This window comes from Capra hircus, chromosome 11, assembly GCF_001704415.2.
Source record: "Capra hircus breed San Clemente chromosome 11, ASM170441v1, whole genome shotgun sequence".
NCBI lineage: Eukaryota > Metazoa > Chordata > Mammalia > Artiodactyla > Bovidae > Capra > Capra hircus.
Genome location: NC_030818.1, coordinates 48,240,390 through 48,261,670, shown reverse-complemented (window position 1 = coordinate 48,261,670; position 21,281 = coordinate 48,240,390). Strand labels below are relative to the sequence as shown.

Sequence of the window (21,281 nt, the reverse complement as noted above, 5' to 3'; positions counted from 1 at the left end):
AATCTTATTAAAGGTCTATCTAAGTGACATTCAAGTATATGTAAAAGTATAATTTATTTATTAAGCACCTACTATGTCCCAACATGTAGCCACAAAACAGCTAACCCTCCTATCACCCTTCCAAGAAAGAGGGTGACACTATCTATCCCTAGTTTAGATGTGCAGAAACTGAAGTTCACAGAAGGGAAATACATTACCCAAAGTACAGCAAGTGAGTCCCAGAACCCAGGTTGTCTCCTTGGAACCTTGTATATTTCCAAGTTTTCCAACAACATGAAAATTCACACTGAAATCCATAAGTGACTGAAATCTAGCACCGTAAATACTAACCACCACCTCATGACACTGAAACAAGTCAGCTTTTAAATTTGATAACTTTGCTTTTCTGTTCTCTTAACCTGGTTAGTCACATTTCCTTTGACCACAGACTTGGCTCAGTAAATGAATGAATGAGTGGATTTTCAGCCTGCCTTTGATCTCTTCTGTCTGTCTCGGAGTCATCTTCTTTACCTGCTGAGCCTATGCTTTACAGTCCTCATGTCAAACGTTTAGGACTACAAAAGCAAAGAAAAAGCGTGTTTCATTGTGCTGTTTCTGAGTTCCTAAGTCTTTGTGACTGCCCAGTGAAGCGTACATGTACCCGTTTCTGTCTTTAAGGCGAGGGCTGTAGTTGCATTGAGGGCCCCCACACCACCCGGTGCATCTCCGTGTGCTACGCCCTCTTCTGACCTGCACACGTTCTCCCGCATTTGCAGATAAGAAAGAAAGCAGGTTCCAGGAAGGAACGCAGCAGGCCAAAGGTCTGTCTGCACAATTGAAAGTGCCTTCCAGCCGAACTGCTCTGCATTCACAGCTACCTAGTTTCCACTGGTGACCTTTAAAAATGTAAACAAACCTACTGCCAGATGAATGTTTTATGTGATCAACTGGTTTTCAAAAGCACTGATAGCATTTAATATTTTCTCTCTGCAACAATTCTGTGCAGTAGGCACAGCCCAGACACCAGGCCCGTTAGTGACTGCACACTCAGCTTCTAATCCTTGCTCATGAATACATTTTTAAGATATTTGTTTATTTTATTTGTTCCTGTGGTGAGCCATCATGGCTGCACACAGGCTTTCTCTGGTTGCGGCGCGCGTTCTCTGGTTTCAGTACACAGGCTGCTCAGTGCGGTGCTTTTTCTTGTTGGAGAGCATGGGCTTTAGGTGTGTGGGCTCCAGAGCTCGGGCTCAGTAGTTGCAGTGCCCAAGCGTAGCTGCTCCATGGCATGTGGGATCTTCCTGGACCAGGGATCAAACTGGTGTCCCTTGCATTGCAAGGCAGACTCTTAACCACTGGATCACCAAGGAAGCCCAAATACATTTTTTTTTAATGGATTTTCTCTTTCTTCATAAGCCCAACATTTACAAAGATGTCTTTTAAAAGAAACATGTTAAGACTTTATTCAAGATATAGATCAGGCATTATAACAAAACAGAACTTCAACCTTTGGAATACTGTAATTTTACATCCCTTTGATGCACAGTCCAGTATACTATTTGATGATGGATCGTCCTATAGGATTACAGAGATAAACTAAGGGGGAGTGTGCACAGTCACCATCCAGAACGCCAGTCCTCTGGTGCCTGCCGTTCACGAATGAAGCACATCCTTTACCGTTTCCAGCGCTGTGCAAGATGAACAACTAGGAAGGTACTCAATGGCGGTCGTGGTTGACAAGCACTGTTATCACAGACACACGGACAGTTTACTACGGAGAACACACAATTCAGAGGCCAGCAAAGTGAGCAAGCTATTCACACAAAGCCAAGAGGGATTATGCCTAACTCTCCAGTTTGTAAGTACAACACCCTCTCTCGTCTCCTCAGAAACAGAACAGGTGCTCAAAAGCAAAGAAAAAGTTACTACGTGAAAGGTACAGACTTTCCATTAGCATTTTGTAAACAGCCCGTGTCTGTAAATCAGTAAATTCAAAACATTCAGCTTTATCGTCTCAACAGAACTCCACACCACTATGTGTACACTTGGAGGCATTCACATTTTTACGTCAGTCCACACAAATATACAGCTTGTTGGATAAGTAAACACGTTTTGCCAGAAATATGACAGCTGCTCTCAGTTGTACAGTGAGTGTTTTTAAGAAAGAAACCAATTCCCTAAGCAACACCTGAAGGAAAAATAGTTATGTTAAGACAGCAGTTTGGGTACCTTTCTATTTTTTTAAATCTTAAATGAGAAGTAATACAGCTTGTCTGAGAGTAGAGTGCTTCAAAGTTATTTTTGGCATCGTTGAGTGCAAACTTGAGAGCCCATACTTGTTAAAACTCTCCACAGTAAAATGGTGAAAATATAGCTTGTTCACAATAGGATTTTAATCTCTGCTGCTAAAGGCATTTATTATTTTAGCCAGGAAAAAAAAAGTTGCTAAAAAGCTGCTTAATAAGCTTTTTTTTTTTTTTTTGCATTTGTTTCTGATAATTCTGGGTATTCCCAATAACAGGTAAATACATTTTAAAGCATATATTTTTCCTCTGTCTGAAACTACTTTGTGAGCTTGAAGAAAACAGGTTTTCTAACAGGATTTAGCTATTGGTGGGTATGGGGCACAAACATTAAACAGACAGCCTCTGTTTGCCCTCCTGAACCCCACATTTGCTTTTAGGTTTATTTTCCTAAATCCTTTTGTAAATTACCAAGTCACCTTCAGAGGCATTATGAGAAAAAGGGATTTAAATTTGCAATCTGGTAACAACTTCAAGTAAAACCCTTTCCGATGTGGCTAAGATCCAGCCAGTGTGTCATCAGCAAAGACTGATGGAGGTTTGTGTAGCTCAGTCATGCTACTGTCTCTAACTGGGCCTGTTTATAGCTGACTGACAGTAGGTTCTATGTGGTATGTGACACTGATTCTCTAGTGTTCAGGGCCTACCTATGAACAAACACGATCCAAGTATAATAAGTAACTGGGTTGTGACCCCTGCATGCATCACACTGAAAGGAAACATCAATTCTAAGCACAAGTAGACGAGTCCTACATTTAGGCTTGGCGCTTCCAGTGGGGAGCACCCGCCGCTGACCGAGATGCTCTTTCAACCAGATTCTTCTTTTCAGATAAAATTCTCAGTCTAATTAGGGAGTCGCCTCAGACGGCGGTTTGTTCTCTTCCTAAAAGATGTGAGCCTGTATGAAATACAAGTGCCCATGAACATGCCACTTCTGTCTGGCTCACACTCCACACAACCCAGGAAGCAAACAGAGGGCACAAGCCACTGCTGCCCGTGGAGCTGAGCAGCAGGTCACATTCATGAAGATGCAACCTCTACAACCTTCTAGAACCCAGAGTTGGGATCGTTACCCAGATGTCTCAGATGTACTTCACGGAGCATCTGAAACAAAGCATGGTTCTAGGGTTGGTTTTGTTTGGGTGGATTGGTTTGTTTTTACCAGTCACAGCGCAGGGTACTATGAAGGAAAAATAAACACTCAGTGATTCGTCACAACAATCCCAAGAGTTTACATCCAAAGGTGAGCCAACCTGCCTAAGGCAATGAGAAGTCCTCACCCCGGAAGGACTCAGAAGCTCCTAATCCTGTGTCTATGGGGGAGACAAGCTTCCTGTGACTTTTCTCTTATTCTAGGCTGTTCCCCTGACCTCATTATACCCACCTCTGGTACTGAAATATCAAATCTCCATTCTAAACTTCTCTGGTATACTGACTGAAGAATACAGACCATCGCCCTATAGGAAAAACGGATGTCCTTGAGGTGTGTTTGGAAGCTTCGTAAGCACATCTGAGACACCCTCCAGAATTAAAATAATCTTTTACGCTTCTGTTTTTGCAGTTTTCTTATACATCAGAACCTCTGGCAGCCTTTGCAAGTCCACGGTATCAAGCCAAAAGCCATAAATATGTACATCGTAGTCCAAAGTATTAGTATCAAGAACAAAAAAAAAGTTTTTAAAAAATTGCTTTGTTTGCATATATAGGACTAAAAACAAAGTATGCAACAAATAAGTTACAAATGTACATCTCAGCAGCTCGGTGGGGGGATTCTCTTGTTTCTACAAACACTGCTGTCTGTATGCCAATCCAATGGTGGGAAATGACTAACCTCAGAAGACCTAAGGTCACACCCCCCACACACTACCTTTCCCTTATCCTCTCCCCAACAAAATAAAGAAAAGGAAATGGGGGGCTCTTAGAGGGGAGAGGAAAGGGATGTCCGAGGCTGTGCACAGAGCACACCAGCTTGCGGGTTTCTATGTGATTAGTGAATAAATAGCTCTTTAAGGCAGAGAAGAAACATTCTGTGGATCCGGTGCTGTTGGCTCATCTCACTCACGTGGTTTCAGTGGCTGAGGATGAGGTACTTTTCTTCCTGAAGCGAGATCGAAGGATTCTAGGCGGTGCCTGGCAGAGAAAACAGAAACAGGACTGACCCCTCAGTTTGGTATAAACACAAACGCTTTTGAGGACAGTACCTGGATGGGTTTGTGTTGGGACTTCAGCTCTTCCGGTCAAAAGTCCATGTGTGTGAGCAAGCTGGTGGGGCTGGTGACCCCCTTGGGGTCTCCACCACAGCAATCAGAGTGGCCTCCTAAGCATCCCCATAGAGCTGAGCCAATGGAGGAGCCCAGTGCCCCCGTCTTCATGCTCTCCTAAGTCCCTGCACCTCCCAAGTGCACAGCTGCATGGAAGAATGACAAAACTTGTTTCTGCCTTGGGAGCAAAATGATCTTCACAAGTGACTCAGCAGAGAGAAAGGCCTCTCCATCACTTCCCTGGCTTTTGTTATTTCCTTCGGGAACTGGCCTTGCATTTCTTGGTGCATGCTTAAAATTTCCATCACTGAATTTCCAGTCCTCCTCCCAGATGTGAAATCCTTTCATGCAGAAGCAAACCACACAACACAGGAAACACTGGCTTTCTGCATGAAGAGTTCTACCTCATCTCCCCTACCAATGACTATCAAGGGACCCCCTCCTCCCATGGGACACAGATCACAGGGGCCACTAGTTTCATGATTAAAGAAAAGCGAAATACTTTCTCCTGGCATAGTGCACTCAAGGGGTTTACCACTGGCCCCGACCTACCCTCAACTCCCATCTGTCCACTTCTCTGTACTCAGCTGCATTTTCTATACTACCCTTTCACATCTCCATCCCTTCTGACCAGAGGCCTTTCCTCCCTTCTCTGTCTGGTTATCTCTAGTCCTCTTAGGAACAAGCTCCAGAGTCACTCCTGAGCCCCACCCCCACAGCCCAGTCACAGCCAGGATCAACTCCTTGGTTCTCACACTGTTTAGCAGATGGCAGGCCATCAGAGATGGAGCCCACAAGGGAGCGTGCTGCTCTGCGCACTGTCTTCCTCGGCCACACTGTGCCTTCCTGGGGCCGGGAAATGCACCACCCTCTCCCAGCAAGGAGCTCTATGCCCAGCGGGCGCAGGGAAGGGAGGCGGGAGGGAAACAAGCACCAACAGAAGGCTCTGGCCTTCCATATACTGAGTCCTCCCACCACAGACAGAAAGGTTTACCAGCCTCCTCTGGACAGAATGAGAGGAGAATCAGTGACCTGCCTCAGGCAGTTTAACCATAAGCAGTAACGCAACATGGGTGGTTTTAAAAAACAAAACCAGGGACTTTCCTGGCAGTCCAGTGGGTAAGACTTCACCTTCCCATGCAGGGGGAACGGGTTTGATCCCTGGTCAGGGAGCTAAGATCCCACATGCCCCGTGGCTGAAAAACCAAAACATAAAACCATAAAACAGAAGCAGTGTTGTAACAAATTGAACAGAGACTTTTAAAATGGTCCACATTAAAAGAAAAAGAGGCACAAACCCTTAAGACCTAGAATGGTTCTAGCACCTTGCATGCCCTCGGCTGGGTCCCTCTCCCCATCATGGGGCTGGCCGGGCTGTAAAGGACTCCTTAGACAGAGTCCAAACCCAGAATATCTTCTACCAAAACCTCTCAGTTCAAAAGGACCCCTGTGTGCCCCACTTTGGGAAGGAATCTGATGGACACATGCGCTCTGCGGTGGGAACAGCTGTGACCTTGGTGAGAACAGGCCGCCAGGCCTCTGTGTTGGAGAAGGGCAGCTTGTCCACACACTGCCTCACCTGAGTCTCACAAGGGTCTCTGCACTGAGGGCAGGGGGGCTCCCAACTTGCCTCAGTTGGACTCTCAGGTTGCAGCGCTCAGCAGAAGGGGAAGGAGGGGAGACCTGATAAAACAGAGAGGAAGACTCTGGGGTCCCCCAATTTTGCAGGCCCTGCGTCTGAGCCCAAGGCTGTGACCCTGCCTGAGGCTCTAGGCTTGGCCCTCCTACCGCCAAAATTCCATCCATGTCTGCATTTGGCCAGAGTACATATATCAAGTGCATTGTTTTGCTCATTTGGCTGTGCCCCTTCAATAACATTTTATGAACATGTCCTGGGTTGGCCAACAAGTTCGTCTGGGTGTTTCCAAACCTGAACAAACTTTTTGGCTAACCCAGTATTTTGTATCGGCTACTATGTTGTGACATGGAGATAAAGAGATGAACGAGCTCTCTTTATAAAGACATGTCATAAGACATTCTGAATCTTTCTCTCCCTCAAAACACTCATTTGGTTTGCTTCTCACTCACACATCATCTTAAGTTGGTAGCTGGGTGTTTTGTTTGTTTTGTTTAATCCCCTAGACACGAACTCATTTCTTCTATTCCCAAATAAAAGTGGCAGGGTCTTTTTCAGCCCTTGGCAAGTAGCTAGATGCTACCTAGTGGCTTCTCCTGCCTATTTGATGGAGGGAAGTCTCCCCTCCTCAGGCACTCAGGAGATGTTGGGTATCCCAAGAGATGCCACTCTCAGGAGCCCCAGATCTCCAGGGCAAAGCCCTCCGTGAAAATACACGCTCCACCCCACAGCCCCCGATACGTGTACCTCCAGGGGGAACTCCGTCTTTCGAGGTGCTTTAAACTTGTACATGAAGTCCAGCAGGTCTTCCTCCTCCTCGTCAGAAAACGCCAATGGGTTTTGGACCTGGTGGGGCCCCCAGGCCTTCACACCACCCTCATTCACATCGCCCTCAACCACTGAATGGCCATTTACAATCTACGCAGGGGAGACAAAGTACAGCAAGGTGGGATCAGTGCGGAAAGGAGCGAAGAAGGGCAGGCCAAGGTTAGGCACACAGCACGGCAAGCCAGGCCAGTTAGGAGAACTGAGGCCCCGACAGCTTCCTGGAACGTTGCAGGGGATCCAGGACCACTGCAACCGTGAGGCACTATGCACAGGAACAAGCAAAGGATTCAGAATCTACTGACAAGCTATCGGAGGACATGGGGGTCCAGGTGGGGGTACCTCTGTCTTAACAGATGGGTCACACCCTACAGCTTAGGGCTGTAAGGCCACACCAGAAGAACACCAGAGGGAAAGAATATCCTCTGGAAAGGATGGTGGCAGTGAGTTCCGGAGGGGAATGACACAGTTTTCTGCATGATACATACAAGCTGATGGTGCCTTAATTATACTTGCACATACAGCTCCGAGCTGTCCTTAAGAGAGAGGATGTAAAATGCCAGGAAGCCTTCAGAAAGAACCTTAAGCAATGTAGATTTTTCATATCAAAGGCCAAGTGCTAGATAGAGAAGCAAAGGAGCCTGGAGGAAGGAGAACCTAGCCGCAGTCTTCCCCTCAAAAGCAGCAGCAAGATTCCTGTTTTGGTCTGCCATGACTAATCCACGTGGAAAACTCCAGAACTTATTTGTGTCACTGTTGTTGTTGTTCACTCAGTCATGTCAGACTCTCTGTGACCCCATGGACTGCAGCACGCCAGGCTTTCCTGTCCTTCACCATCTCCCGGAGTTTGCTCAAACTCATGTCCATTGAGTCGGTGATGCCATCCAACCATCTCATCTTCTGTTACTCCCTTCTCCTCCCACCTTCAATCTTTCCCAGCATCGGGGTCTTTTCCAATGAACTGGCTCTTCAAATCAGGTGGCCAGAATATTGGAGCTTCAGCTTCACGTCACTGAGTATTTCCGCAACATCGAATGTGGAGCATATTCCATGTCATCTGGCCACGTGATCCTATCTCAGTCGAGATATAAAATACTTCCTGTCCCAGTCTATCTGACACTCAGAGACATATCTTTCTAGGCTTCGTATATTGTTTTTACCTAGAACCACAGAAGGCAGAGCCGGGGGCCCTCTGATCACTTGATCTGACCACCCGAGGCCTGCAGACAGAAACCAGAGCTGTTCTGGGACACCCTGCTACTTCCCCTAAAAACATGTTCAGCCACCAAATGTATTCTCCCCATCAAAGAGGGTATGACAGCATCCAGTGTGGACTTCAAAAAACTAACAGTGGGAGCCTAGTCTTAGCTGCTTTCCCAGTCATTGCTGCTATACTCCCAATAAACAACAGGGGGCAGCATGAGAGCATAGTTGTCTTAACCATGAATTTCAAAGCTGAATTGTAGACTGGGAGCGACCAGCTGAGACAGGATAGAGCCTAGCCTGAGATTGTTAACTCTCCTTTGCATTTTATTGCTCCTGTGCATTCCCCAACCTGTTTCCTCTGGGTTTAGGCTCTCTCTGGTGCCTTCCCCTGCCCAAGTCAGCTGCCTCGCTAAGATGGATGAACGTGAAAACTGGTCAGTCTGGCCCTCCTTGGATGCTCTGGTCTTCCCCAGCCTGTCAACTCACCCAGAAGGTCTTGGAATGTGTAGCACATGGCTTGTGCCTCGAGCCCGAGCTCTCCTGTCCATCAGTTTCTGCCTCAGCTTCAAAGAAAGTGTCCTGAGCTATGGCTGATCCTCCTTGGTCCCTCTGAGCAGCTGATCCAGGACTGTGCCCACAGTGGCCACCCATCCACTAAAAGAGGTGGAGTCCTGACATCATCTCAGAGGGCTTGACTCTTGTCCCAGACAGAACTCAACATCCATCACAAGGACATTCCTCTGAACACCTAACAGGAGAACAAAGAGGCAGGCCTGCCTAGGACCGAAAGACCAGGGCAAAAGCAACCTGCCCAGGTCTGCCCCAGCACAAAATCTCCCATCTTGAAAGCAGACTAGGGTTTGAATCTGTGCTTCTGCACACAAGGTTCCCTCTAAATTCAGGGCCACGGCATTCCCTGTACATATCACTCTGGGGTTCAGAAGGCAGCCCAGAGTCACCAAAAGATCCTCAGGCATGGAGCAGTTCAGCCTGCTCACCCATTCTGGACTCACTGGGACTGAGCAGTGAACTCACACACTGTCAGAATAACAACAACAACAAGTGCCATCTCAAGAATGAAGCAAAAATGCTTTGAGTTAGTTCTCCACTGCATCCTTGAGCAGGGACTAAATGGTAGAAAAGAAGGGCCACTAGGAGTGATGGATCAAGGGAAGTCCAGAGATCCAGGCAGGAATGGAAAACAAGGTTTCAACTCAGCAGAGGTGGGGAGTGAAGGAAGTCAGTGTGGGCAGCTCGGGGACCAGAAGTATCTTCTAATAGAAGACACAGAGAGAACCTCTTGAAAAGAGGAGAATCCTTCTGGTCACTGTGTTCATGGAGAGTTTTTGCCAAGAATGTTGTTTGTAATATTCTGCTTGAGTCTTAGGACTTAGGAGATGAAACACTGTAGACAAGCTGAGCCTCTGAGCCTCCAGATGTCTACTGTGTTGTGACAGTGAATCTCTCACTCATTTTTGTCTGTGCTGGGTCTTTGCTGCACTCAGGCTGCACATGGCCTTTCTCTAGTTGCAGCGCACAGGCTTCCCATTTGGGTGGTTTCTCTCGCAGAGCAGGGGCTCTCGGGCAGGCGGGCTTCAATAGTTGCAAAACATGGGCTCAGTAGTTGCGGCTTCCAGATTCTAGAGCGCAGACTCAGTAGTTGTGACATACAAGCTTACCTGTCCCATGACATGTGGGATCTACCCAGACCAGGGATCGAACCTGTGTCCTCTGCATTAGCAGGCATATCCTTAACCACTGGACCACCAGGGAGGTTGGACAATGAACTGCTTAACTGCATTTCGCTCTGCGCTGGCTGCGAGGAAGCCCAGCATCTCAGACTGTCTATGACTTTGTGACAAGCACCTATATTTTTCTTCTCGTTCTGACTCCATCTTACCTGCCTCCTCCCTTCCCCTCCAAGCTTCATTTTTCTTATTTGGTTTGATCTATCATCTGTATTTCCACAAGCATACTTAAATCCTTTAGGGAACAGGGAGGAGTATCAGTGAAGAAATAAACCCCACAGAACATGGGCCTATCTTTATGGGCACCCAGATGAAAATAAGGGGCTGAGCAGAAACGTGGTGCCGGACCTCCTCAGCACTCCTCTTCCTGTACATCCAAACGGAATTTGTGATCCCACAGGTCCTCACCCAAAAGGGCACTACGGTCTACATCTTAATACTCTGCTGGCTCCTGAAGGCAACTTGCATGAGGGGAGCGTCTCATGCAAGATCATGACCACAGCCACCTGCAAGCCTCAGAGGGTGGCAGCCAAGCCCTCAAGCCCACAGATCTGACCACAGTGGCCAGGGCTGGGCGGTCTCCAGGAAGAGACAGGGGTCAATCTTATTTCCCTCAGTGGGGGAGTGAGAGTGTGGCCTTGGCTTACTTTCTGTGTTAGCAAACGTGCGTAGAGCAGGCTGGGAAGCGGCTGCACCTCTTTTCTCTGTGGGGAGTGCAAGGAAGGAAAAACTCCCAGCCCTTCAAGGCTGAGCTGATCCATCTGCAGGAGCCCCAGGCCTCCCCACAGCCCTCCCCCAGGGCAGCAAACACCCCGGGTTAGTGAACACTTCCACACAGCACACATTAGTGGGAGCCATTAATCAAAGTCAGCAAACACGTTTGAGGAGAGCATGCCCATCTGGACCACTTACATCCGAGTCCCCAACAGCCACGAAGAGAAAGGAAAGAATATCCTGTTAAAGAAGGACCTTTGGGGATGAAACTCACACACATGTGGGAGTGTTTGTGCACACGCACACATACACACACACTCACTCACTCACTGCCCGTGCTCCAAACCTCTGACAGCTCCTGCTACTGAGGAAAGAAACTGCCCCAGGGCCCCACTCACAAAAAGATGCAGTTCTCTCTCTATTTTAATAGGATAAAAAGGGATGATTCTGCTTTTTAAAATATGTCCCATCTACTTGATTTTAAAAGGTGGGGGGACCCACCTCTATGACTCATTTCGAGCAGTGACAGGATTCAGTCTTCAGTTCTATATAACATCAAGGTAGGCAGAGAGAAAAGTGGGGAGAAAGGGCGGTAGGGGTGGGAGACAGAGATAATAATAGAAGCACAGAAAAAGAGAGACAGATGTGCAGGAAACAACAGGAAACGGCTGACAGGCAGGCCAGAATGGAGCAGAAAGTTCTCTTGGGACATGAGAGGCATGGATAGAAATCATCTCATCGTTTCAGGGGACCAGGAGGGCCCCTCTGGGCAGAGCATCTGTGATCCACAGCATCCGTGCCCCAGCCCCAGGTGTGAGACACACCTCCCCCTACACCATCTGCTGACGCTTCACAGCCAGCACCCTTCACGGGTCAAGATGGAAGGGTCCCCAGAGCCTCAAGTTTAATCCCTCACCCCATTTTACAGAGGAGGCGACTGAGGCCTGGAGAGTCGAGGAGCTTTCCCACCGTCACAGAGGGAAATGGTGCAGATGGCTCACTAGCTGTTTCCTGGCAAGGAGACCTCAGGGAGATGGGGTAGAACTCCAGGGCTTTGGATGTTCAGAAGGCTGAGAAAGGCAGGGCTGGGGCAGAGGCTCCCAGATCATGACTCTGAGCAGGTCCACCCCAGCCTGAGGCCTCCACTGAGCCCCACCTGCGGCCCCATCCCCAACAATCCCCATCCCCACAGCTCCGGGGAAGGCCAGGCTCTACTCAGTGCTCACCGCCAGCTATAATTCTATTTTAACTTCTATTCTAACATCCTAGAAAGGCAGGCTTTGATGATGAAATCACCAGGTGTCGTGGGGGTGGTGGGGGAGGAGGACTTCCCAGAGGGCAGCATGGAGCAGGCCCACCGGGCAAGAGCAGAGCAGAAGGCTTCTCTCTTCTCCCAGGTCCCAAGATGACAGGATCCCATAGGGAAAGGCTTTCTGAGTGGCTTAAGATATTTACAAACTCCAAATTGTAGGGTGACTAGGTCGAAATGAACATAGCTGCCTGAGGTCACTGGGATGGGTGTTTTCCACGAACTAGTGCGTCCAGCAGGCTTCCCAGGTGGCGCCAGTTGTAAAGAACCCGCCAGCCAATGCAGGAGACACAAGAGATGCAGGTTTGATCCCTGGGTTGGAAAGATCTCCTGGGAAAGGGCATGGCAACTCACTCCAGTATTCTTGCCTGGGAAATGTAATGGACAGAGGAGCTGGTGGGCTATGGTCTGTAGGGTCACAAAAAGTTGGACACGACTGAAATGACTTAGCAGCAGCAGCATCCAGCAGACCCGAGTATTATGTGCCAGTAGTGCTGGACACAGCTGTGTGCAGCCCCTGGGTTTCTTTCATCCTTGTTGAGCCTATGTACATTCCTCTGTTCCGGCAGGACGATGGTCCCCACAGCCTCCTGCTCAGGAATCTTTAGACCATCCATTCTCATTAGGCTCATGGCCTCTGAAACCCCCAGGTCTTCTATAGACCTTTAAAAATCCAAGAGCTGAAATGTCTAAGGCAGGGGTCCCTAACCCCTGGGATCTAATGCCTGATTATCTGAGGGGAAACTGATGTAATAATAATAGAAATAAAGTGCACAATAAATGTAACGTGCTTGAATCATCTTGAAAGCATCCACCCACAACCCCAGTCCATGGAAAAACTGTCTTCCACGAAACCAGTCCCTGGTGCCAGAACGGTTGGGGACCACTGGTCTAAGGGACTCCCCTGGCAGTCCAGCGGTTAAGGCTCTGTATTTCCACCGCAGGGGGTCCAGGTTCAATCCCTGGTCAGGGAACTAAAATCCCCCATGCCATGTGGTGTGGCAAAAAAAAAAGAAGGGCAAAAGTCTTAAAACTGAAGAAATAAAGGGAAAAGAGGATCCTTCTTAGAACACAGCTCCCTGTCTTCCTGCTCGCCACTTCTGTGGGAGGCATGAACCGCGTCTTGGTGGCAACAGGGCTGGGGGCACAGGCAACCATGGCACTAGGCTTGTCTCCCTCCTCCCCCAGCCCCACACCAGCCAGCAGGCCAGGGCTGGCCCCTCTTGCCTTCTGAGCCAAAGGAAACTCCTTCAAGGGGTTGTAATGGGGACTTGGGTTAGTCCAGCATCATCTCTGGTCCCTCACATGTTAAGATCAAGGAAAGAGCAGGAGCAGGTCAGAAGAAAGCCACACAGCCCAGACACCACCCTCACCCAGGGAGGGTGGCAGCAGGGGCCCTGGCCAGGCCTGGGAGAGCCCGGGCCCATCTCTCTGAGGCCTTCTGGCCATCACAGTCAGCATCATCACCATCATCACTCTTCAAAAAGCCCTTTCACAGATATTGTCATAGCAGCGCAGTGAGGTGGGGAAGCGGGAAGCTCTGCCTCTATTGGAAGGAAACCCAGGCTTACGGTGGTTAGGCCATTTGCACACAGTTGCACGGCTGGCGAGTGGCAAAGCAGGACCAGGGCTCCCTTGGCTGCACAAGGACTGAAACCCCCAGAACTGCAGGGCTCATCACTTCCGGGGACCCGGGTAAGTGCCTGCACTCCTATCACCAAGAGCACAGGGAACGATGACTCTGTGATGGTTTTAAAGTCTCTCCATATTCCTTGTTACTCCTCCCTCCAAGAGGTGGAGATGAATTCCCCTCCTCTTGAGGATGGGCTGGACTTAATGACTCACTTCCAACAAACAGAACAAGGCAGAAGTGATGATTTTGTGCTTTCCAAGACAAGGTCCTAAAAGGTGCTGTAGCTTCCCACCTGGCCTCTCTCCTGCATCACTCACCCTGGGTAAGGATGCTCAAGCAGCCGCCGGAGAGGCATGTGGAACGAGCTGAGGCCTCCAGCCAAGAGCCACAGGATGGCCGTGTTCAGTCAAGCCTTCAGCCAGCTGTGGCCCTGACTGACACCCAGACCATAACTCTTGAGAGTCCCTGAGCCAGAGACACCCAATTAAGCTGCTCCCAAATTCTAGCCTGAATTCGCTGTAAGATAATACACGCTTGCTATTTTAAGGAGTTAACATCCTCACCCCACCCCACCCCCTGACCCTGCAGCTGAAAGGGAGCCCCAAGGTCAGACACCAGCTCACAGTCAGAGCCTCCTCCCAAGGCAGGTCTCGCACGCTCCAGGGAGGCTGGCTGTGTACTCACCTTTCCGGGTCCTGCAGGTGGAGCAGCAGGTGCACACTGTGGGGACGGGGCATCATCAGTGATACCCCTCACCTGGACAGGAAGCAGCCCCAGGCCAACAGGGAGGCCCCAGGGAGGTGCGGGCATCCCCGTGTGTTCACTATGGGATTCCCAGAAATGTGGGTCTCTGTAGAGACACCAAGGTGGGAGAGGGGATCACCCTAGATTCTGCTTCCTCACAGGTGCTAGAAAATGCCCTTGTATGGCACGCAGAGGCCAGTCCTTGTGACCTGCAGCCCGAGGGGAGGGAGGGGATGAAGTCCAAGCTTCCTCTGAGAAAAAACTCCAACTGCCCCTTCTCTCTCTCCCAGTTCAGCATGGCCTGCAGAAAACCTGCTCACACTGACCTCTGAATCCCCAAAGGGCTCTCTGTCTGGCATTTGGCCCCAGTGGCTAACTGGCTGCTGCCTTACACACTCCACTGGTCTTGGTGTATATCTGGGCCTTGTTATTGTGTGTATGTGTGTGTATGCATGCTCAGCCATGTCTGATTCTTTGTGACCCCACTGACTGTAGCCAGCCAGCTTCTTCTGTTTATGGGATTCTCCAGGCAAGGATACTGGGGCGGGTTGCCATTTCCTTCTCCAGGGGAACTTCCTAACCTAGGGATCAAACCAACATCTCCTGTATTGGCAGGGAAATTCTTTACCATTGAGCCACCTGGGAAGCCCTTGGTATACAGTAGGTGCTCACTGAATACAGGCTGTCTCCAAGTTCATGGAGGGCAAAGATCATCCTTTCAATTCCCTTTGTACCTTTCCCTGGGTTCAGTACCAGACTTGCAATAAATGATGTCTGACAAAATACCTCCCAGGCCATTTATTCTGCAGGGTGGGCCACAGAAATTGCATGGTGTTATTTCATACCAATGGGCATGTATATTTTACATAAATTATTACATAATCTCTTATTCCATTTTGTACTTTTTTTACTAGGCCTCATGGTTCCAAACTCTACCTAAATGTGCACTGAAACTGTTCCTTCCAACAGCTGCACACAACTCCCTGGGGTGTGTAGCCACCGCGTCCTACCCAGCCTGTCTCCAACAGTGGCCTCTGGTCCAGGACTGGCAAATTATTAATACCTCAACTGCTCTCCTCACAACCCCGAGATGGAGGCCAAATAGGGATTCTGGTGTCTCACCTTCAAAGGCAAAGTCTGAAGCGAACTGGGTTCCTTTCCTGGTCCAAGGACAAATCCTCTGATAGGAAGGTTGGGAGACTGAATATAGGCTCAGTGGGAACAAGAATGGTGACTGCTTGGTGATGCTGGCCTCGCTGCATCGCCATCTCTGCCCAGGCCCAGGGTCACTCAGGCAGGACAGATGCCCAGACTCGGGGCCATCTCCCAGACCAAACCATTCCTGGTGTCTGAGGCCAGGGCCGGGAAGGGCACACCAGCTGGGCCTCCTTTGGCGGACTTCCACCTAGGCACCCTGACCCTCCCCTCAGGGGTTATGACAACTCCAGAGCCTCTGACCTGGGTGCTTCTGCTCTTGACCCAGGCCCTGGGCCATCTTTCACCTGTCTTTCTTTCTGAGCTGTCTTTTATTTTAGGCCCAGAACAGCTAGGGCAAAGGCAAGTCAATGGTCCCTGTCCTTCCTGCTAGGTCAGCACCCCGCTTGCTGGCCCTGAAATCGTGGGTGCCACGGCCAAGGGTGGGCAGGGAGGAGACTGCACTTTGTTGCAGCACAGCAGGCTCTGGTTCCCCGGGAACTCCACTCGCTCAGTCTGCAGACCTGCAGCCAGAGTGCCCCCCTGCTCTCTGGGGCATCGTGGAGCACAGAGCGGGCAGGGCCAGGAAGACAAATCAGCCCAAGTCCGTTCCCATCAGGCGCTGGCCTGGGAAAGTGGGCAAAGCCCAGGGGATGCCCCCATCGCCTTCTCTTTTATAACTGCAGTACAGCTGACTCACAATATTTACTTTCAGGTGTACAGCAGAGTGATTCAATATTTTTTATAGATCATACTCCATATAAAGATGTTATAAGTAACATAGATAAGACTACCTTGGTGGTCTAGTGGATAAGACTCTGTGCGTCCCCTGCACGAGACACGGATGCGATCCTGGTCGGGGAACTAAGATCCCACATGCCACGTAGGGTGACCAAAAAGGAAGAGAAAAATCTCACACAATCCTGGCTGTATTCCTGGCCTGTACACTGCATCCTTGCCACCTGTTTTATATTCAGCAGTTTGTAGCTCTTAATTCTCCTCACCCATTTCACCCTCCCTGTACCTTCTTTGCTGGCTACCACCAGTCTGTTCTCAGTATCTATGAGTCTGTTTCTATTTCATTATATTAATTTGTTTCATTTTTTAGATTCCACATATAAGTAAATATATATAGTGTTTGTCTTTCTCTGACTTATTTCAATAAGCATAATACCCTCCAGGTCCATCCATGTTGCTGCAAATGGCAAAATTTCATTCCTTTTTATGACTGAGCAATATCCATCTCTTTTTAGATCCTACCAGACCTCCCTTTTTCCCAGTTTTGAAGCTGCTGCAAATAATCCGCCAAGGGGAGGACTAGGCAGGCGGCCTGGATTCTGGTCCTGTGTGGCCCTGGCACAGTATGTGACCCCTCTGAGCCCACTGCCTCTGCTTAGTTTGCCTCCATAACGACAACATAGACAGGAAGGGACTGCAGGCCCACCTCGACTCACTTCCTGGCCAAAGCAGGAACTTGGCACATGACTAACTCTGGTTTGGGACCCTCCAACGTCAGGGATCTCACTACTTCACAAGGCAGCCCATTTCCATTTTAGACACCTTAATATTAAAGTGCTTTTCTAGGTAAGTTAGACAGCAACAACAACAGTAATAGCAGCTACTACTTAGAGTGCCAGGCATGACCCTAAGCACCTTCACATGGCTTATTTCATTTGAATCCTCATGACAACTCTGCACATGGGGCTAGTCATTCTGTGTGTTCAGATAAGGACTCTCTGGTGCAGAGAGGATAAAGTGCTTGCCCCAGTCACACAGCTGGTAAGCGGCTGCCCCCTCAGAACTCTATCCCATTGGTTTTAGCTCTGTCCGCTGAGCCTCACAGAATCAGGACCCTTTATCAAATTAAAGCGACAGCTTTCATTTGAGGCTCGGTGGCCCAGAAACTGATCAAGGATGGAGGCTCACATGCCTAGAAGCCCAGGAAGTCAGAGGCTAAAGATGCTCAAGGAAACCTGATGGCCAGTGGGTGAATGGATAGAAGGCACTGACCCAGGAGTCGGGGCCACAGGAGAATGCCACCAGCGGGCGCAAACCTGATGACAGCTACCTTCCCTGGGCCTTTGTCTCTTCGTTGGTAAAATCAGAAGGTGAGACTGAGTGATCCCCAAGCTCCCTTCCTGCCTGGCCTTTAGGGATTCCATACTAAGTTCTCCTGGTTCAAGGACAAGGTTCCCCTAACCAAAGGGGATCTCACCCCCATGGCCAAGCCTCCATCTCCCCAACCCTAGTAGGGCTAAAACATCTCTCTTCCAACAGAAAAGCCACAATCTTCAATCCTAGGTAGAGGGGACATTCCCGAGAAGGGAGGAAACTGGCGGATGCTAGGCCTGGTTCTGAGCTGGTCTCCTTTTCCCGGCATGGAGCACACGCTATCATTCCCAGGGCAGCCATGAAGCTCCTCTTTCCCATCCATGTCTTAAACCCTCAGGTTGGGTGGGCCTGGAAGGACCCTGTGCTCAGGACTCTAAGATGCCCCCTGCAGGCTGCATCTTACAGCACACGACCCAGGTCTAGGTGACCTGGACATCCCTGTTTATACATTTAAGGGCAGGCAAGCCACCTGGCACACGTCACAGCCAGAGATTGCCAGAGTGGCCCCATATCCACAGCCAGGCTCAATGTCCCATCAAGCAATAGGGACGGAGGTGGAGATTCAGAACCATGCCCTGCAGCCTGCCCCCTCCCCATCAAACCTCTGCTGGCAGCAGCAGTGATCAGCCCTGTAACCTCCCCTAGGAACAGTCTGGGGAACCAGAAGTGCTGGCCAGCTCCCTACCCCTCCAGTCCCCGACCCCAGCCTCCACAAACCAGAAACCCCTTGATGCATCAGACGTCAGTGGGCCCCAAATGTGGCTGCACCTTGACAGCATCATGTATCTCATCCTCAACAAACTGAATTCCCTAGGGGTGGGCCCAGGACTCTACACATTTAATAATAAGGTCCCATGTCAATTCTGGCACAGGGACCCCTCTCTACCAGGGCAGACACGGAGGCAGAGGTGTGGTTTCATACAACCCTGGGCTCCATAGGAATTAGATCTCAGGGCTAGTGTGGCCTTGGCACGTGGTGGCCCAGGGTGAGGTTTATGGCGGGGGGAGTGGGGGGGGGGGAGGGACGAGACGGTAGAATGAGAGGACAGGAAACACCATGTCAAGAAAAGGGACCACGGGAGCCGTAAGCCCTGGGCGTGGGGAGGAGACACTCAGGTGCTCGTGACAGGTGAGCTCTCCCGGGAGCATGTGGACAGAGAGGAAGGAAAGAGAGAAAGCTGCCTTGGCCAAGGACAGCCAGCCCAGTCACCTCTAGGCTTGGTCTATGTACCACTATTCAACCACCTTCAATACCCTCCCAACCCAGATAATCAGATGAGGGAGGCAGGACCCTTGGTGTAGGTGACCTAACTCTGCCCCCATCAGAGTTCCCAAGGCCAGCTTCCCATCCTGGCCTGAGTGGTACTCAGTCCCTTGGCTGACGTGAATAGTCTGATGGGCATCTGTGTGAGTGGTGAGTCCTTGGGGAAAGGGTCCTAGGGTGGCCTGGGCCTCTCACTAGGAAAGCAAGGCCTAAGAGGTGGGAAAGAAGGGAAGTGAAATGACACCTACCTGAGCTGCCAGCGCTCTCAGAAGCACTCCTGGACATCTTAGGCTGGCCGTGCTTGCCGCTGGCCCGCCCAGGGCCCGGTGGAGGGGGGCCTGAGGGAGCAGGGGCGCCATCTCCCCTGATGGTGGAGAGATCTTGCATGCTGAAGCTCCGGAGTCGCTCCGATAAGGCACCTTGTCCCTGGACGCAACACAGGAGGGACACCCATCAGAGGCCTGCCCCACAAGCCAGGGGCAGCCGTGGGGGACACACACAGGAGGGACACCCATCAGAGGCCTGCCCCACAGGCCAGGGGCAGCTGTGGGGGACACACATAGGAGGGACACCCGTCAGAAGCCTGCCCCACGGGCCAGGAGTAGCCGTGGGGGACACACATAGGAGGGACACCCGTCAGAAGCCTGCCCCACGGGCCAGGAGTAGCCGTGGGGGACACACACAGGAGGGACACCCATCAGAGGCCTGCCCCACGGGACAGGGGCAGCTGTAGGGGACTCTGACAGTCAGCACAGTAGAGACCAAGCCCCTGGAAGGACTCTGCACAGGGCAGCTGCCCTGCATACTTGTGGGAAACACAGAGGGGGACCAGGCCCAGAATGTTCCAGGGCCTCTTATAGGTTCAGCCTTGTTTCTCTGCCTCCCGACTCTCCTCTCCTTCAGACGCCCCCACAATAAAGCAGGGCCTCAGCCAGACCCAGGGTGGAGGAAACGACTGTTGCCTTCAGTCCCTAACTCTCCAGGGCTTGTCTGTGGCTTCTCCAGCCTTACATAGATAAAAATTCTTATACAGCTACTTTTTTCTCAATCCTCAGGAGACAGGAATCTGGCCAGAAGATCAGAACTTAATAATCTAATAATCTTAATAATGTGCTCAGTCCTTAGTCTTTTCAAAGGAAATCAAATGTAGATAATATTTTTTAAATGTATGACAACAGCAATTTCTTTTATCTACTCATGTGACCATCCATGAGTCACACTGACTGCCACTGGTGTATCTGAGCTTCATAAAACAGCCAAAGGTAATGAATCAGGAAGGAAAAAGATGACATTAAAAAATAATAACATACATGCAATAAAACCCTTTTGACTGTAACCATTTCTGTCTTGCTTGCTCAAGTCGCTTCAGTTGTATCTGACTCTTTGCAACACTGTGGACCATAGTCTGCCAGGCTCCTCTGTCCATGGGATTCTCCAGGCAAGAATACTGGAGTGGGTTGCCATGCCCTGCTCCAGGGGTCTCCCCAACCCAGGGATCGAGCCTGCCTCTCCTGCGTCTTCTGCATCACAGGTGGATTCTTTACCACTTAGCCACCGAGGAAGCCCTTTACTGTCCTGAGGGAGCCACAGACATCATCTCAGGCAGAAACTGTTCTTTTGTTTAGGAAAGCAAAATCGATCCATTATACTTAGGAAAGGGAAGGGCCTTGTTGTCTGGATGAGAGAATCTGTCATTGTGAAAAGGATCGTAAGGCAGGCACAGGGACGATGGCATTGTCTTGGGTGCACCTTGGGGGCTGGAGGACAGACTCCTGTTTGCAGAAAAGGAAACCTGCAGTGGGGGGCTGGTAGGAGACTGGGGTTACTGAGGATTGGGTTGGGACCTGGAATAAGACGTGACAGGCAGACTTCCCTGGTGGTTCAGTGATTAAGAGTCTGCCTTGTAATGCAGGGGATGTGGGTTCCATCTCTGGTGGGGGAACTAAGATTCTATACATGACGGGGCAACTAAGCCCCCACAACAGCAACTAGTCTGTGCACAAGAACTAGAGAGTCCATGTGCCACAAAAAAGATCCTGTGTGATGCAATGTCTCCTGGAAACTAACAACAACACAAAGAAAACTAAGTAATCAAATACACAATTAGAATATGAAATCCAGGCAAAGGGTATTTAAAGGGAAAAAGGTGGGCTTTCCACGTAGCTCTAGTGGTAAAGAACCCACCTGCCAATGCAGGAGACATAAGACATATGGGTTTAATCTGGGTTGGGAAGATCCCCTGGAGGAGGGCATGGCAACCCACTGGAGAATCTTTGCTTGGAGAATCCCATGGACAAAGGAGTCTGGTGGGCTATGGTCCATAGATTTGCAAAGAGTCGGACATGACTGAAAC

General features: G+C 50.0%; 1 protein-coding gene across 4 annotated transcripts in view; it reads right to left on the bottom strand.

Annotated features, from left to right (window-relative positions):
- REEP1 (receptor accessory protein 1) overlaps nucleotides 1,415–21,281 on the bottom strand; it is a 136,620-nt gene continuing 116,753 nt past the window's right edge. For 2 of the 4 annotated variants that reach the window (XM_018055360.1, XM_018055362.1), the window contains 5 exons: nucleotides 19,177–19,354; nucleotides 14,299–14,334; nucleotides 6,927–7,078; nucleotides 6,123–6,226; nucleotides 1,415–4,412 (listed from right to left, as the gene is read on the bottom strand). In XM_018055360.1, coding sequence (XP_017910849.1) covers nucleotides 4,337–4,412; nucleotides 6,123–6,226; nucleotides 6,927–7,078; nucleotides 14,299–14,334; nucleotides 19,177–19,354 — 546 coding nt within the window. In that variant the 3' untranslated portion in view covers nucleotides 1,415–4,336. The remainder of the gene's footprint in view (nucleotides 4,413–6,122; nucleotides 6,227–6,926; nucleotides 7,079–14,298; nucleotides 14,335–19,176; nucleotides 19,355–21,281) is intronic. The other 2 variants (XM_018055361.1, XM_018055363.1) reach the window with 2 other exon arrangements.